Source organism: Trachinotus anak, unplaced genomic scaffold (genome assembly GCF_046630095.1).
Source record: "Trachinotus anak isolate AG129_WGS33_773 ecotype Australia unplaced genomic scaffold, CSIRO_AGI_Tana_v1 ptg000007l, whole genome shotgun sequence".
Lineage (NCBI taxonomy): Eukaryota > Metazoa > Chordata > Actinopteri > Carangiformes > Carangidae > Trachinotus > Trachinotus anak.
Genome location: NW_027273858.1, coordinates 18201776 through 18221228, shown reverse-complemented (window position 1 = coordinate 18221228; position 19453 = coordinate 18201776). Strand labels below are relative to the sequence as shown.

General features: G+C 39.9%; 1 protein-coding gene across 1 annotated transcript in view; it reads left to right on the top strand.

Moving 5' to 3' along the window:
* Positions 1-19453, top strand: part of tasp1 (taspase, threonine aspartase, 1) — a 28136-nt gene that overhangs the window by 6194 nt on the left and 2489 nt on the right. Inside the window, exons 9-13 of the mRNA XM_071481176.1 lie at positions 2044-2163; positions 3739-3817; positions 9316-9426; positions 12361-12468; positions 13598-13671. Coding sequence (XP_071337277.1) covers positions 2044-2163; positions 3739-3817; positions 9316-9426; positions 12361-12468; positions 13598-13671 — 492 coding nt within the window. The remainder of the gene's footprint in view (positions 1-2043; positions 2164-3738; positions 3818-9315; positions 9427-12360; positions 12469-13597; positions 13672-19453) is intronic.

Sequence of the window (19453 nt, the reverse complement as noted above, 5' to 3'; positions counted from 1 at the left end):
TTAACAAGTAGTCCAGAACTGCTCAATGTATGGTCAAGGGGCAAAACTGAGGAACTGCTGTTAACAACTACTTTCACGGAAAGTAGCTGAAGCCAGCTGGAAAAAATGCTAAATGTCGCTAGATGAGGTAGTACGCTTATTAGCATGGTAATTAGCAACCAATGGTGTAACTTCATCACAAACTGACCTTACTGACTCACTGACAAGATTTCTGGGATGTAGCGCTGAACCGTGGCTGGTCCAGCCAAAAAAAGGCAAGAGACATCAAGTAGAATATGGCATTTTATACAAGAAAGGAATTAAACAACTAATCACAGCTAAAATATCAAGATATACTCTGACAGTTATGATCTCACACGCTCACATGGTCATCAAAGGAAACGACATTACCGCGTTCCGTAAATGGTTCCCAGAAATGACTTAAGTGTTGACAAGAGGTAGTGCAAAGTTTCAGTGCCCTGAGCAGCAGAGCTGGAGAGTGTCCTGATGATGAGCTGAGTTGAAAGCAGCTGAGAGCAGACTCATTCTGCTCGCAAGTCACTGGCAGTGGCAGCAGCACAGAGGAGGGTGGGAAAGTTTATCTTGGTTCAGATGCGAGTTGTGTTAAATTGAGTAAAACGTGTAAACGGCCACAGCCCGTAACGCTTCATTGGACTTGTTTTTGAACAGCATTATTGTTTATTTTAGTTAGGTCACATCAATCCTTAATATTAATGATATATCCATAAAAAGAAAGACTAACAGCTAAGATGGACTGTTTGTTGACTTAGGCATGTTCAAGTAATAGATGATTGATTTTTGTGTCAACTGGAGAGTTTGCCAAATGAGAGCTTAAGGTTTGACATGACCTCTGTTCTCATCTGTCTCTCTCATCTGTTTACAAAGACCTGTTTGACCTATTAAAGATTAATATGTGACCATTTTTGCAGTTAAGCTAACACTGACTTGGACATAACTGATACTCAGATTATGATGTTCACATACACACTGTGTTCAGAGTTTTAGGGTGTTTAGGGGGACATTGGCATCAACCTTATTTTTCATTTTTACTCGTTAAGAGGAAATAATCCATTTTTGTATCAAGAATGGCAGTTAGAGAAAAAATGTTACTGCAGCACATCTGGTTTTAATTATCATAGGCAGGGTTCTTTTATATGCCTTTGTCTTTTTCCCAACCAATAAAATCTTTCCATTCTTTTTTTGGTTTAACATAGGCACCTGTCTAACGATGGTGTATTGCTGCAGTATTGTTTAGGAAACTCTAAAGCATATTATTGTAACTCCAAATATGCCCTTAAGTTAAACACTCATTATTTACTGTGGATATTTTCATTTAAGGACTCTGATAGGGAGTGACAAGTTTGTAGCATTTTGAAATGGCTGGCTCTGGTTCTATTTGGCCTCAAAATCTTGGAGACAGACTGATTTAGGATTTAGGAGAGCATAAGACAGATGGGAATGCTGTTGCCTTTTTTTTGAACTCTGCCTCTTTTGTCCAGGGTTCAATAAACTACCTAGGAGTGGAGCCATTTTGGACATTAATTCTGTAGAACCGAATTTATCACGTAGTCTGAGTCATGATGGTTTACAAACAAATCACTTGCAAAGCAAACTGCAATCAGGATCATGCAATATCTCAGGAACGCCTTGAGGGAATTTCTTCAGATATGGACCCAAGAGTGAACTGATGTGGTCAAAGGGCAAAATCACAGTGACCTCATGTCCGTCCCATTCTCGTGAACACAGTATATAATGGTGTTCTGAAAAAACACTTTTATTCAACACTGTAACTCAGGGGCAGAGGGGAACACAGTGACAATATTCCCACAACTTGACTGGGTGGTGGAGCCACTAATTCTAGTTTTGGAAATGTCCATAGCCAAAGATGATGTCTCTGCTTCAGAATGTGAATGTTTGGATTTCTCCTCCTCTATTTTGTCTGATTTCTCACTTCAGAACATTTCTCATTTGAAAATGTGTATTTGTATATATTTGTTTTTTTTTTTTTTTGTTCACGTGACTCGTCTACTTATTGTGATGTAGGAAAATGGTTCAGGGTGTCTCGACACCGTGGGAGCCGTGGTGGTAGACCTGGAAGGGAATGTAGCTGCAGCGGTGTCCAGTGGAGGCCTGGCCATGAAACATTCTGGCAGGGTTGGCCAGGTAGTCAGACCCTCCTCTCCTTTTTTCTCTGTCCATGTCTTTATCCACATTATTTCAGTACCATAATGTATAATTTCTAATTTATTCTGTAAAGACGGCCTATACAGTACTGTATTATGAGAACCAAATTATTGATTTACACCATCATGTTGTTTGTGTCAAATTCTAACAATGTGCTGCCAGAAATAATAGCAACTGAAAAACAAAAAAAACTGTTTTGTTCCCCCCCCCCTAAATGATCTGAATCTAGGGTAGGGAGCTTATCTACAGCGCATCAGTACAATATACCAAAGGCATTAATGCTGCTGAAAACAACACTGAACAATAGCTTTGACTTAAAAAGCTGAGTTAAATTTTAGTTTATCTTGAGGGACTCACAGAGAATTATCACTTGACTCTGCTGCTCTGCCTTACTCTGCCTTTTGCTGCTGTTTTTCTCAGGCAGTCATTATAAGGAAAAAATAGAAATTTTCAGGTAGCAACAGGTACGAAACTCCAGCACCAAACAGCCCCAAGACAAAGTTTGTGATTAGCTGGTGAATAGAGTGAAATGTCCCAACAACTATAGACTCAGATATTTTTCTTAGGAGTTGGTGGAAACCAAAACAGAGCTAGAAAGAATCCATATATTGGTCTTACTGAGAATTGGGAAGTTAACAACATATAAAAAGCAGCAGGAGATTTGTGTCCTTTCAAAGCTGTCTGTGTAGACCAGGCTTTACAAAGCCAGAGCCAGAGGAAAAAAAAAAGCTTGCTATGTGGATTGTCCTAAAGTGGACATAAACACAATGCTAGTGAGAAGATTATAGGCACTTTCTTGACATTATGACACATTAAACACTTATTAACTTATTAAGGTGATAATGTGCCAGGGCTGTGAGTTTTTATGCTTTCCAGTGGTGAAAATTAACCCACCAGTGCAGCTTTACAAAGACCGAAAGCAGCAGATAAGAGCTGCCAGCGAGCATCTGTTCCCAAAGCCCACCAGCTTTAATTTCCCTGTGGTGTGTTTTTCTGTCATTGATGCTGTTTTATGTAATTAACTGAGCTAAACTTCAGCTTCCTCTCCTTTTATCTGCCACAGTCAAATTCACTCTGATCATCCTCATGTCCTGTGCCTCATTTTTTTTAATGGTTATGCAAACTCAACAATCCCAGTAAAACATTTCTATGCTGGAATTCTTTTACTTTGAGGCAGCTGCAGGAAGTTATGAGTTAACATAAACAGCAGCTTAAAAAAAATCAACAACTTAACAATGGGGGCTGAATAGAATGAAAGAACCAATAGGATTTACTGTCTTGAAATCTAACCTCATTAACACTCTTAATGTGAAAAAAATCTGTGGCTCTGAGCAATAGAGTAGTGAGTATGGCATGCTGTTCAAGTGTAGTTAATGATGTGGAAATGACCACCCCAGGCTTTTTTTTAATATTTGTACAGGAGCAGGCCTCACACCGAGTTATTATTTGAGAATTTACAATATTTACTGCATTTGCTAAACAGAAATATTAAGACTAAAACAACAGCATAACTGTGTTGTATCTAAAATGTCTTCATGTTCTCTCTTCTCTCAGGCTGCTCATTATGGATGTGGCTGCTGGGCTGAAAATGCCTGTAATATGAACCCTTACTCTACAGCAGTGAGTACCTCAGGTATACTACAGCCCACTCTCTACAACTGACTTTACAGTTGTGTATATGTGACTTTTCCTCTCGCCCCTTAATGTTTACCACCAGCCTGCCTTTTGTTCTGGAGATTATACGAATCAGAAACAGATATTTGATGTGAGCCTCTTATTTAGCCTCAGTGAGTCAAGCTTCAAAAAGCCTGATAATACTTTCCAATGACCTCCAACCATTCCTGCTGTGTGATCCTCATCAGTCACTTCCTCCGATGATTGAGTCATCATTCCCAGCTCTTTGTTAGTCAGCTGCATGCCAGGTGCATTGCAAAGCTCTTTGGATTTGTAGTGACATTTGACATGGGACACCTGCTGTAGATATGACAGAAGGAGAAGTGGTGGGAGTGCAGCAGAGAGGATGGAACATTTGCAATCTTCAAGTGCAGTTATCTCGATCCAGATCATCATTTTTCTGGTATGAATAAGTGGTATTATACCAGGCAGTTAAATCAGTGAGAAGTTGCTCATGTAAAGTATGTGCAGTATTTTTCTTTCTGTCTCACAAAATGCACATCGCCTTACAATAAGTATTTTATGTTTATGGTTAAAAATAAGAAAAATGATACATAAATACAAACAGCTGGCCATCGTCAGTCTTTGTTAAATGTATATTTTTGTAATGTATATAATTTATTTATATGATTATATGTTAAAAGACATTTTTAAATAATTAAACTTGTGCCAGAACATCACATGCCATTGTGATCAAGGTATGATACCACCAGGTTTTCATGGGCATATATGGGAGATACACAGTTATTAATTCTACCAATATGAGAAATCTAAATATAATTAAAACTAAAAATAATTTTTAAAACTAAATGTACAAATTTAAACATAATGCAGTATATTACAGTATATTCCTAGTATCAAAATCTTCTGTTCTTTGCTGCCTCTGGGGACTGTTGACTGCTGTTTACAATAAACAGATGTTTTGCTTGAAAAAGACAGTTAACATTATGCTGCCAATACAATGTTTAAAAACAAGACAGGAACTTTTTTTTATTCAACTTCTGGAATATTCCCACTCAATGCACTGAGATCTGCGTTCCACATGATTTTCTTTACTAACAATTTTATATTAAGTACAGTACATGTATAGTAAGTAGATAACTCAGATCTTCTGCAATGTCTCTTGTTTCATTTGTAGACAGCCTCTGATCCTCACCTCACTACCCCCCACCCCAGAAACATTGTGCCATGGTCATGATTTATAGCTGTCACCTGTCACATACTGCTTGTCCTCCTCCCTTTCTTTCTTTCTGCTGTGTCAGCTTCAGGAGGAGGAGAGGGAGGAAGTAGGCGGTTGCTATTGTTTCTCTTCATGTAGAAGAGCTGAACTACTCCAACTGCCAATCTTGCTGGGTTTCCATTGTTAGTAGTAATAGTCATCAGGGTTTAAGGTTTTACAATCCTATAAACCTTATCAATAATTTATCACAGGAAATCAGAGCTTTAGACAGCCATGGCTACCTTAGATTCTGTCATATCACATTTATCACATAGAGCAATGCTTTTAAAGTGTTTATTCAAAGATAGAAGTCCCTGTAGGACACAGTGTAACCATATACATTTTAGTCTTTTATCAGTCTTTACGAAAACAACCTTAAATGTCTAGATACATTTACAATTACAGCACAACTATCAAACAAATACAGCGGATATTTTTAACTTCGAAAGTCTAAAGTCTGGGACGTGTGAGATTACTTGAGAAAATAAAAATGCATCCAAAAAAGCCGCCATGCTACAAGACCAGTGTCTGCCTGTAATGTGCCCTGTATTTTAAATGAATGTAAACAATTGTAACACGGAGGAATTTTAAATGAAAAATAATGCTGAGTAACAACAGGATGGTGGTAGATGATTGGATTAAAATCTCCTAACTTTACAACTTTACTTGTTCTGAGGACTACCCAGAGTAACTGGGGTGTTTTCCCTTGATGTTTCTATTACATCCATTAAATTACATTCATCATTATTATACGGGCATGTTGGAAGAAGATTTATCAGAAGAAAAAAAAGGACATGGCTGTAACAACTATCTGTAAAAAGAACCATGACTAAAAAGTACTGAAGGGTAAATGAGAAAATATGCTATCATGTGATTTGGACAAATTGATCTTTTAAAATCTTTGGCCAACTTTACGTGGGTGCAGTGCCAAGTGTAAGGATGATGGAGGGGAGGATGAAGAGAATGGACATGGGTACACACATACTCATGGCATAGAAAAAAGACAATATACTTGTATGGACTAAATCCTAGCCTCCTCCTGTCCATCTTCTGCTGACAAAACACACAGTGTGGAGGGTGTCTCTTGAAGCACTAGCCCTTTGGAATTTAAACTAATACAGCGAGTCAGTTGGGGACAAAGACATCCTTTGCCTCCAGGATCAATCTGCCAAGTTGCATTCTTCTTGAGCATTTTTATACATATATACAACTGTGCCTTATTGTTTACAAAAATGAAAGTGCATGTCTCTTTTAGCTGAAAGCAACATGGCTGGTTGAGAGCTGTATGGTTTTGTATGTGAGGCAGAGAGTCCACAGTATATTAACCCACTTCTTTAAGATGCATAGACGTTTGCGACATAGCTTCTGGGGAACATTAAAATCTTTTGATGTGGAACTGAAGCCTAATGCATGTCAGTGCAGAGGAACTGATTTGATCAGACAGGCTGAAGTTTGAATCATATGTACTTTAACCACTAACATAGCCAGCATTTTGCACCATAAAGCTTGTCTGTTCATATGATGAACAATTGGTGAGAAATTTAGGCAAACAACAAAAACAGTCACTCCGAACCTATTATTTAACAAAAGCAACTCTTAGGATTTTGTACTGTAATTGCAACCGCCATTCTGAAAGACCCAATATAATTTCTGCTGTCTATTCACATTTAATTTAAACAGAAAAAGGCACAAATAATTTCATACATCCAGGTGGTTTGACAGCCTCAGAAGTGAATTATGTTGTAAATAGTGACTTTAATATTGTTCCGTACATTTTTATCTATGATCACCCAAGATGAAAATGTGGTTATTAAAGGTCTGTCACTTACTTGAAGTCCACAACATAAAGATGATAAATAGTCTGGCCTGATTTCAACTGATCTATCCTGTATTTATAGCATTAAACAAGCAGTATAAGACCACTGTCTTATTAATAGTCTACTGTTCATCAATTATTCGAGTAGATGAAGTGTAGATATTTGCTCTGTAAGTATTTTCACCTCATCCTCTCTTCCTATATTGTGGCTTTGCCTTTGATGTAAGTAAAAAAAGATGATTTCCTTATGGGTATGGGGAGCATAATGTGTGTTCCAGTGCAGCACCTGTTTTTAATTTCCTAACATGAAAGGCATTCTCATCAAAAGAAACAGAAAAACAATCATTTTCCCTCTGACACGAGGAGCATGATCCTCACCCTATGTGTCACTCTTTCTTCCCTTCGCCTCACCACCACTTTGCCCATCCACCCTCCCTTCCCTCATTCTAGTCTGTTCTGTAATATGCAGCTCATGTGGGTCTGTGTTTTATATGCGTTGACTGCTTCATCTGGCCTTTTCTTTGCTGTGGCCAGTGAGAGAACAGCCCATTAACTTCACTGTTTACTCTTGGTGCTGTTGGCTGTCACATACTGTATCTCTGTTTGTTGGCCTCCTTATTTTTACATTTCTCTTCTGTTGCCTTGCGGATTCAGTCTGGGCTTCTTGCTGCAGTTCCAGCTCAACTGTGTTTGTGCTGCCATAATATCCAGTTCTCCTGGGACAAAGTTGGTCATGGTAAACACAGTGCAAAAGACACAGTACCTGGCCAGTCTGACATTCTGCTCTCATTAAAATAGAACTTCAAATTGCTCCAAGCATCTAGTCTCCACAGATACTGACCTGCATTCAGTTTTGTTGTAGTAACCTGATATTTTATGAGGCCTTCATTTGTGTTTACAGAAACAACAAACAACAAGTCTTTATTGGTTTTCACAGGACCTTTTGCCAGATGTTTTTTTGTTTTTACTTTTAGATTTCTTGTCTTTTTCCTGAGTACGGGCAGAATTTACATCTGAGAAAGATCATATTGTAAGCATGCAGCATACATTCAATATCTGTCATTTCCTTAGCAACAACAAGGTTTTGGTTTTAATGTTAGTCCTTCAAGCATTTAAACAGCACATTATCTAAGATATAAAAAAGCGCACCTGTTATGTTTTGACTTGGAAGTGGAAGAGGGCAAAGTGAGACATTTGTACAAGCTGCCCATGCTTTTTATGGTTCCTGCTTTGCTGTAATACTTTCTCTCCTCGGGCTTTTACATATACCACATGCAGCATAACTGGAGAGCATCAGAAAGATTGAGGTACTAAGTCCATGGGAACAGACTGCTGGGAAGTCTCCGATTTCATTTTAATGAATTCAGAGAAATGGGTTTCAGCTTGAATAAAATGTTCACGCACACCTTTTAACACACAACTTCTACACTGCGGTGTTGTTTCTGTGTACTGTGAGTCAAGTTGAGATGAAATTGTTAGTGTTACGTTTGGCATGCAGTCACTTATGTCCCACTACTGATCCGTGTCTTAAATCCCCACTGTTAGTCAGTATAAAAATAGTTTCCTCTACCCTCTGCATATTTTTGGTGTGTCGGCCATTTAAGCTTAACTGTGAAAATTACATAGTACATGTTATGATAACATGTAAATATCAGTCCTATTAACATAAAATTGATGCATAAATGTGCAATGGTGATACATGTTGCAGGTATGCATCCACACACTGCTTATGCAGTGAGCCAGCTAGAGCACAGACTTTAGAGAGGTGGACTAAATACTGGATGGTTGCTATTTCAAATTCCCAGACCAGCTGGGAATCTGGGCAGGAGAACTGAATGTGAAACCTAAACCCTCCTTCGGCAATTACTGTCAGCATGCCCTTGAGCAAGGCAGCTGTGCTGGGCAGCCTCTAGGGGCTGTCAACTTTACCTGAAATAATAAAACTTAATTACACTGAGAGGAACGTGCCAAAATGACTGCAGTAGCACAAAATGTGTTGTATGAGCTGAAAAAGCAAATCCATTCATTTTGCAATATTTTCCATCATGTAATTTAATAACGAGATATATTGGAAAAATGTGATCTTTTTAATGGGTTTTAAATAGCAAAGCATAGTATTACAAATCGTAATCAAGAAGTGCTCGTACATATTGATCTGTTCAAAATTCACTTAAAAATCAAGATGTGAAACATCAAAATGTGATTAATACCATACACAGTTTAAGTTTTAACAGTCCGATTTTTTATGTGCCTAGGATTCTTTGGGGTAAATGGTTTGTACTACACGTGCTACAACTCTCTCAAAGTTAACTCACTGGAGTCCTTGTGCAATTATGATTGAGGCACGCATGCTTGCAACAAAGAAAGGAATGAATACAAGTTGATGTTCCAGGTTCAGCTGTGTCTGTATGTCCTTTTCCAGGCTGTGGAGAGCATCTGATCCGCACCATGCTGGCACGGGAATGCTCTTCTGCCATGCAGTCTGAAGATGCCCACCAAGCACTGCTGGAGGCTATGCAAAACAAGTTCATCAGTGAGTCACCCACATGTAGCCTGATTCCCACTACTTTCCATACACATAGAGTTTTCAGCGTGTTAGCAAGAAACACTGTTATGCACAGAGGGAATAAAACGAACAAACAGATGTTGCGTAACATAAGGGATGAGCTAACAGCTGGAAACATTGGAAATAATAGAATCAGAAGAGACATTTTTTGATTTATGGATTGCTTTTACCATTTAAACTGGGCCTTCAAATGTTCCACACATTATAGCTGACAGCCACAGATAATTTTGTGGCTGTCAGTTGTTTTGTTGAAAGTTCATGTGAAGATCTAATTTTTTTTGCCATATTCTCAGAAGTGGTAAGTTTAAGAAAGTCTTGTTAACTATGTTTGCTGTGCCTGTGAATGACCACTGGATAGTTCAGAGAGGACAGCAGAGGAACAAAGGACATGTGGAAACATGTGGCGGTTTCTGCCTTCTTCTGGCCTCCTTTAGAAGTCTGTCCCAGTTTGGCTTTGTCATGGACATCTGTAACACCAAGACATTTGGACAGGCTGGATGAAGTCAATTTGAAGTTAATTCTTCTGTTGTTTCCTTTCAAGGTGCACATTAAGTTAAACAAAGCTCCATAAATCCTGCCTTGGCAAGAGCAGTTTTGACAGTGTCTGTGATGTGGACCACTTCCATGATACAATCAAGTCATGTTTTCTAAAAAGAATATCTTTAATGAAAATACCATTAGTTCTTTTACACTTGTTTGTGTAATACAATAACTCTTGATTATTGTGTTGATACACCTGCCAAAGACACACTTAGACACATACAGACTTACTCAATAATAGTTCAGTTCTATTAATTTATGCTTCTTTTATTTTTATGGATAAGATGATGGTGAATATTAAAGTAGTAATTGAACAACTCTCATATTTACAATAGGCAAATACTCTCACTGAGCACTGTATGAGGAGCCACGGTACACCTGCTTATTCATGTGATTATCCAGTTAGCCAATCATGTGGCAGCAGTGCAGTGCATAAAAACACACAGATACAAGTCAGAGGCTTCAGTCAATGTTCACATCAACCATCAGAATCAGGAAAAAATGTGATCTCACTGACTTTGATCGTGGGATGATTGGTGGTGACAGGCTGGTTTGAGTATTTGTGAAACTATTGATCTCCTGGGATTTTCCTAAACAACAGAGTTTTTACTCTGGAGCCAAAACAAAAAACATCTAGTGAGCAGCAGGTCTGCAGATGGAAACTCTTTGTTGATGAGAGGTTGGAGGAGAATGTCCAGACTGGGTGGAGCTGACAGAAGGCTACAGTAACTCGGATAACTATCTGAAGCATCCCAGAATGAACAACCCATTGAACCTTGAAGAGGATGGGCAACAAGCAGAGGACTGTGTCAGGTTCCACTCCTGGCAGCCAAGAACAGAAATCTGAGGCTGCAGTGGACATTGGCTCACCAGAACTGGACAGTTGAAGACTAGAAAAACATAGCCTGCTCTGATTAATCTGGATTTCTGCTGAAGCAGCAGATGGTAGGTCCAGGATTTGGAGTCAAAAGCATGACTCTGTAGACCCTTCCTGGCTGGTATGAACAGTCCAGACTGTTGGTCTTGGTGTAATGGTGTAGGGAATGTTTCCATGGATCTTTTGGCCCCTTAATACTGATCAATCATGGTTTGAATGCCACAGCCTTTCTGAGTATAGATGCTTTTATGGCCACAGTTTACCATCTTGAGATGGCTACTTCAGCATGATAATGCTCCATGTCACAAAGAAAAAGTCATCTTAAATTGGTTTCATGGTTTTCATTGGTTTCATCTTAAATTGGTTTCATGAACATGATAACAAGTTCAGTGAACTTCAGTGGCCTCCCCAGTCACCAGATCCAAATCCAGTAGATAACCTTTGGGGTGTGGTAGAACAGGACAGGGCAGCGTGAGTGTGCAGCTGACAAATCTGAAGAAATGGTGTGATGCAATCATGTCAACATGGACCAGAATCGTAAAGAAATATTTCCAACATCCTGTGAAATTTATGCTATTTATGCCATGAAGAACTGAGCCTGAGGAGGCCCTACCTGGTATTAGTATGGTGTTCCTAATAAAGTGCTCGGTGAGTGTATTTCAGAGCTGTTATTGAATATTTAACAAAAGAAAGAGCCTTTTTAAAATGTAGAACAAATACCAGGATTTTGTTTGAATGTTGTCCAAGCTACACTTAAAAAAAGCGTTTTATAGAGTAAAGGGAACATTACAACATGGAACCAAAAATGCAGCTAAAAAAAACAATGGCATGCAGACACAACAATATTTTCATCAATCGGTCCTTTTTTTTTTTTTTTACTTGCTGTGAGGAGACATATGAAAACATGCTGGAGCTGTTTTTAGGTTGTTCTTTTCCAAACCAAAACCTCTTTTCTTTTATTGCTCACACTAATCAGCCAATTCATTTTTTTATATACACAACACCTCATTCAAGTTTGCCTCTTCTGAAGTTTAGTCAGGAAAAAGTGGTCATTCCACACAATGCATTGTCTAGTTGATTTTTGAAAGCAGACTTAAAGGTCTGTTTCTTTAAGTGAATTATTTTGTTAAAGCAGTCTGTACAGAGGGGAAAGTTCAAAATGATACTACCTGTCATTAACCTATTATGTACTAAAACCTACCCATTCAAATGGAGTGAAATATTTAGATTTAACAGTCTGCTAAATAAAATAAATACATCAGGACAGAATAATTGCTTTCAGTTGTTTAACTTGGCCAAAACTTGAATGGGAGGGATTTTTTTCTCATAGATCACCTCCATGGGTCTGTGTTTTGTCTAGTCTTTTCATGTGTTATCCTTGGTTCAATGTGTTACAGTGGGAAACTAAAAGTATACAAGAGATTTTATTGATTTCATTGTATTGATTGATCATCTAAAGTTTCTTATTTTCTTTGTGTGTCCAGGCTCACCCTTTCTGGCCAGTGAAGATCGTGTTTTGGGTGGAGTAATTGTCTTGCGGTGTTGCAGATGTGTGGAAGCTCAGCCATCTCAAAATATTCAGGGTATACTGGGTGAGACATTAATCATCTCAAGCCTGATCCCACTCAAATGTTCATACTACAGCAGATGGTAGGCAAAGATTTTAATATACTTAATATTTCTCCTGACTATCTTCCTCAGATAGTCAGGAGGAGGAGGAGGAGGAATAGGGGGAGGAGGTTCTGCGGCTTTCCTCGCGGGTGGTCTGTTTTTTAACTTGCACAATCAGGCTCTGGTTTCACACCCTTCATCTCAGATTCAAACAGGGACCTCCCACAATGGAATCAGCCACTAATCTTCAGATGAGTGGAGGCCTTCTGAATACTGCCCAGTTCAGCTGATTGTATTGGTAGATCTGGTTTCTCTACCTGGAGCTTTTGAGAATGCTCCTTCCCCTCTCAAAGCTACCATCATGGAATTTGAGGCCGCGTGACTTTCTAGTAGCCTTTGCCCTTTGCGTTAATTTTAACATGATGTGTATCGAACACTCAGCTCCAAAGAAACCAGTGCATGAGTTCAAGTTCACTGACAAAGTAGAGCAGATGTTTCTCCAGTGTAGGAGGGGATGACATCTTGATTTCAAATTAAACGGGATGGCAAATGTGAAGTGAAGCGCTTATACATTATGTCGGCTTGAGTAATAAAATGTTCCAAAGTGCAGCTTCCTCAATGATGTACAGACCCTTTCTGATGCTGCTGAGGGAGCGTAGCCCTTCTGCAGGCTGTGGATTACCTCCGGTTACTGTGGACGGCAAAGGGCTCTGTGTTGATTTACAAGTATAAACAGTGTGTCAGCCACATCCTTTTGGGACTGAAACTGAGTTTCTTATCCAACCCACAAGTTCTACTGTCCTCTGCAGTTATGTCACAACTGCAAGTCATATATTTTCATAATAATGGCCATGCTCAGAGTGTACTGTAGTTTAGCATGCTGAGTCACTTGCCAATTTTTTTTCCTCTGGCAGATGGAAAGACTGTTGATTTCTGTTTGTTTTGTGACATTGAACTTAAGTTAAGCTACATAGTCTGTTCTCTCCCCACCCGTCCCTCTGTCTCTGTGCTCCTTTTATTTATATGAATGCATTTACATGCATCATTATTTGCAATTAATTTTCTCCTTTTCACGCAGTAATGAATCTTTTTTTCTGTATATTTTCACAGTGGAGTTCCTATGGAGTCACACCACAGAGAGCATGTGTGTTGGCTACATGTCTGCCCAAGATAGCAAAGCAAAGGTGAGTTTTATAGGAATACAACCATTCTTACCTCACACAAAACGTAAACACAGTACATGGGTGTAGCCTCGTAATACAGAGATTATAAAATGCCCTGTATAATATTTATGCATCAGTGACCAGTGCCAGTGGCTTGAAATTGAATCTGCTCCTTAGGTAATTTATGGGCACTAGTTTGTCTCCCTTTTTGACTTGCAGTTTTGACTTTTATGAAGACTGCTTTACATCATATTTTCCAGGATGAATAACATAATTAAGAAGTCCTGGTTTAAATAACATGGCAGATTTGTAAACTCTGCCAGACTGCAGAAATATAATTCTGAATGCATGAATAGAAGTGTGCTAGAGCGAGACTCCTGGCTGTTGACTGATAGTTTCTCCTAGGAAATTATTCAATTTGTCATATTAGGATGCATGACATGTTGGTCAGGTCACCTGTCGTAGTCAATAAATGTCATTTTTCTCTGTACCAGTATGAAAATTGTGACTGATATGCTAGTGATTTGATTTGTGACTAAAGAATATATTAGTTGTGAGTTTTGTATTTTCACATTAACAGTGCACTGGGAGGAAAGAGTGAGTTTACTTTAATGTTCTTTTTTTCCTCTTCAGGACTGATAGCAGCTGTTTCACTCCATTATAATTCTGACATGTACCTAACATGTAGTGTGATGAGCAAAATATACCAAAAAAGACATATGCAGTCATTACTTATTTATTTAAAATCCAGTTTTGTGGTAATTGTTGAATTCAACTTGGGTCATAGCACAAGCCAGAGTTTATGTTGGTTTGACAGTTGCTGCCAATGTGTTGCAACTTCCTGATTCTTTATTCACCTATTACATAAGAGATTGAGATAGTGGTCTGTGTCTCGTTTCCTTCACCTTCCTGGTAAACTGCAGGGCCTGTCCCTGCTGACTCCACTATTGAGACCTGTTGTCTTGGTGAGAGTATACATCATAGAGATTAGTGCCTCCCATGATACACAGGGTGCACCTGCTGGTTCTCACCTGCAATCTCACCTTAGCAATGGGTTTTACCAAGAGGGTGTAATGTGCAGGTCCATGCTACTCATACTCCTCATTCCCAACCAGTAGGAGTTACTTGTGTAGCTAAAACTGCTAAATCAATGTTCCTGCCTGCAAACACTGAAGGTTTTTGTGTCACTTGAAGGCACCACCAAGCCAAACCCCAGGTCCCTGAGGTCGTGGGCGAGAATTTTTCCCCTGCAACACCTGTGCTTGTCTTGTTTGGTGTGTAGTGTGGTGACCTTGGCTCTTGGATTATGGGACAAAAAGAAGTTTAAGTAGACTTTGCAGTAGACATTACATTTACAGTTTTGTGGTAAATAAATGACTACATCCTCAATATCTGAGGTTGGCTTTGCGACCCTCCTCCATGACTTTAACTTACTAAAAATTATTAGCAAAACCTCTAACCACCTAAGTTGTGTGATTTGAAGCAGGCTATGTTTTCTTAAGCAGTAGGGCTTAATGCTCTGGGTCTCTTGGAGTCTCAGTCTGATTTGTTAGGCTAATGTATCGCTGTCACTCTGTATGAAGAGAGGGCACTGTTGTTCAAGCCTGGTTCAGATTTCAAAGTCTTTGCCCTGCATCCCGCCTCCCTGCCCCCTCACCCATTCTTTTCTCTGTCTCTTGTTCTATCTCTCTCGTCACTCCCCCTCTCTGGCGCTACCTGTTCGTAAAGTACCATAAAGTTTAGTGAAAGTCATGTCCACTGGGGATATCTGTATCAATCTGCATATTTGTCAGATGTGCTCTGTGTACTGGGCTCTGTGGTGGAATGTGAGCGTGCAAGCTCTCCTTTCACGCCTGTGCCAGTGTAAAGTGGTGAGCAGAACACAGTGAACTGTATACAGTAAAGGGGCACTTTCAATCACCAAGCATCGTGCTTGTTTGTAAGTTTTTGTGTTGTTTACATTCTTATGTGATGTATATACAGTTGGAGGTCTAGCAGGCACTAACAGAGGGTGGTATTGCAGGCAGTATGTAGTAGACACAAGCCTATAATGTCAGTTTCTCCATGATGTCTTAAACATTATAAACTGTCATTTAACTACTTCTGAAGAACCTAATGCCATCATGGAACCTCACTGTGGACATGCAACAGCACCGATGATTTACACAGTGAAAAATACAGGACTACAGTGGTATCTGTGCCTTTAATGAAAATAAACATCTTGTGATGTTGGTGTAGCAGTGGCTGAAATGTTCTTTTTGCCACAGTGGCTCAGGCTGCTCTGTCCACAGCCTCACAGAAATAATGCAAAGAACAAGGGAGGAGCAGAACAGCAATCTATAGCACTTGGAAGCTATTCCTTTAAGTTTCAACTGCAATAATGTTTGGACTGGGCAGCACAGAGGCATAAAAGTAAGCACCTTTAAAATCTGTTGTGGTGAACTAGTCGCCCATCATCACTTCATTAAGATGTGCATGCACAATGTTCTTTGTAACATTAATGTACCCAGTGGGTTCAGATCCAGGAAAATCATCTGTCAGTAGTGGTTTCTGGATCTCCAGGGATAGGGTATCCACTTCCTCTTGGGGGGGGGGGGGGGAGAGTGCAGCCAAAAACACAGTTGCTCCATCAAACCTCACATTGCTCTATCAGAGACTGAGCAGCTAGTTGTGGGGCTGAAGCTACAAAGCCCCATTAGCCTCTGTGGCTCTCACCATCTGCATACCAGAGAGTCTGCCTCCAGACTGGGTACAAAACAAGGTTTTACCCATTGCACCCCAGAGTTGGCCCCTGCCAACATATTGTCCATTGAGGGGATGCCATAGGCCAGCATCTGTTTTCTCTATAGTCTGGTGAAATTCAAAAAGCCAGAGATGGGAACCTTAATGCAACTATGCTCCAGTCTTGATGTCTGCTGTCTGTAAACACAGTGTAGAAAAGGGTCTGTATGCCATGGAGGCCCAGGAGGTGGGATCTGAACAGATTCTGTGGAGATAAACAAAAGTGTCAACTTCAGTCCTCCTGAGAAGCTTCAAGTCTTTGTCATCTCACCATCATCATCACTGTCTCACTGGGAGCAGCACAGATGAGGGGTGATGTTGGTGACCAGGCTGCAGTGGAAGCAAGTTCTTCTTGATCAAGTTCCTTGATTGTGTTGTCATAAACACTGATAAGGATTAGTGTTCCCATTGCACTTTAAAATGTTGCCTGAATAATTCATTCACATTGAAGCAGGTACACATTTTGAGCACACTGAGTTTCAGCGATTATTAAGCGTATAGAACCAGGGTCATCCACAGCCTCAGCTGCTATTCCACAGACATTCCTCCCATTCCTATTAGCACCCCATTGGGCGTTTCTAACCAGCCAGTCAGTCCATCTTCCACTGCTTTTCTGTGATAAGAACATAAAAGGACTGATGCACAGTGGTGGGGGTATTTAGGACAGAGGTCAGACTGGATTTGAAGCACATCTACTTTTCCTTCACAGTGATTTAACTCTGAGATTTGTCTGTATATTTTTTGTCTGACAAACGTGACAAGCATGCTGTGGCTCATTCAAAAATGTCTTGGAAGTCAGGCACTGTACTGGTGGCTCTTCTCAGGTTCTTCTTACTTTTCAATCAGATGTTGTTTCTGGGGAAAGTTGAGTCTGTATCCTAATCTTTTAGCCATTACTGTAAAATAGCAGCAGCATATATATGTAAATATAAAGCAGCAGTGCTGCAGGGGGAGAGCATCTGGTTTTATTCCAACACTCACCTGTGTCTACACTGGATAGGACATCAGAACATCAAGCCATGTTTTTCTGGCACTTCGGAGACAGTTGGGCTATTGTTTTATTGTTTGTCATGATGTGACAGATGAAAGAGAAGTGTAGGATCCACAGCACTGGCACCATGGCTCAGTTCTCTCCTCCTGGACATCATTACCACTATAAAGCTTCAGATGGCAGGCAATTCAGTCCTCCTGGTTATTCTCTGCTGTGTATATTACATGATAAATGCTTTTTATTATAGTACATTTTGTTTTTATTATCCATCTCGTGTGGAGAATAAATAGCATATGATTGTTTTTTTTTTTTTTATTTGAAAAGAAAAGAATGGCAAAACCACAACACAAAAACGGCAGCATAGTCATAGAGCTAAAATTGTGCGTTGGCCTACACTGTGGTGTTAATGTGTGGCTTCTCCGGCTCCTAAACACATTCATATCTTCGAAGAATGTTGTTTTTCTCTGAAAGATACAATGGAACTGTGTTTTACACGTTATGTTTTGACTCAGCTTTAGTCCTGTCATGTGGTCACTTCAGCGACTGAGTAACAAGCCGACAACAGCCTCACTGTAGGTTTGCGTGTCTTCATTCTTATTCATTTTTTTATCGCTGTCGATCCAGCCCAATTATCATATAATTCTACATTTCTTTCCTCCTTCTACCCCACTGAATTAATAATTATTTTACGTTGCTTCTGTGAACGTGGATTCCACAACAAGGCACTAAACAAGAAGAGTGGAGCGAAAGATGTGATTCAGTACATTGTGAAGGAGATGTAGCCACCAACAGACAATCTTAGAATCATATAAACTGGTTGTCAACTAGTCAGATCATGTTTGTAATAAAAGTGGTAATAATAACTCTTGGCCACCATCATTCCCTGAAATGAACAAAAAGTTGCCTTTCATGTAAGTGCCCACTCGTTGGTACTAGCAGCAACACGTTTCACATTGAGCCGAATCACCAACCGATTTATAAACTTTTTCTTCATGTGAGTCAAATAACAGCTGCAGACTAATAATGCAAACCTAAACTCAGAGTGATATTAAACGTTGGCACAGTAGAGAAAAAAAGATCTGTATGAAGAATTTGTTATTTAGTGTTTGCACATAAGGCTGCAGTGTTATTTGTCTGATGCTGACCAGACTGTGTGGTGTCACAGAAGTGTTAGGACATCTGTTGTGTGACTTCTGAGGCTACTCATCCTCACTACTGTGTCCCTTATGAACCAGCACCACCACAGCTTATGAAAGGCACGCAATGCTCATAGCGCTGCGGTGGTGTGTTTACTCGCTTGTTTGGTTTAGTGAGCCCTTAACTCTTCCTGCCTGCTCTCTCATGTTGTCCATTCTGTCAGATTGAAACTAAAATTAAGGTCTTGACATATGGTGCAAGGTTTCATATAGGGGTGAGGTTCAGGGCGCATTGGTGTCACTGTCAGAAACAGTTTTCTTGCAAAATATATGAAGTCATACAGCTTGCCGCTAATTGTGCCTAACAGTGTATTTTCAGCTGTGTATTCATTGTGGTAGGAATTTAAAAGAACATTGCAAAGCTCTTTCCCCCCAGACATCAGAAGGAAAACATTTAGCATGTCACCATTAGTCGATTATGACTCAGCTATGGACCTTCATTCAAAACCGTTTAAACAAGGCCTTCCTTTAACCTCATCTGTAGAAGATGAAGGGGAGAAGATGAACACAGAAACCAGTACCGGAGGCATAACAGCCCCTGAGAGTGCTGCCATGTGTGCGAGTCCTTGTCTGGCTGTTGTCCCATTGTAGTGACAGCAGTTGCCCTTGGGGTGCCAGGGGCCATAGTTCAGGCCTACATGAAAATAAGTCCTGGGGTGATTAAGTCTCCTGCAGGTGAAGGAGTGATGTCAGGCTGGTTCAGTGGTCTGGTCGATAAGTGGATGGACTCTTCCCCCAAGGCTGGAGCCAGTGCTGGCCTCTGTGGAGAGAGAGAGGAAGGAGGATGACAGCCATTATTGGCACAGGGAGAGTCAGTCACCTTTGATCTCCCAGT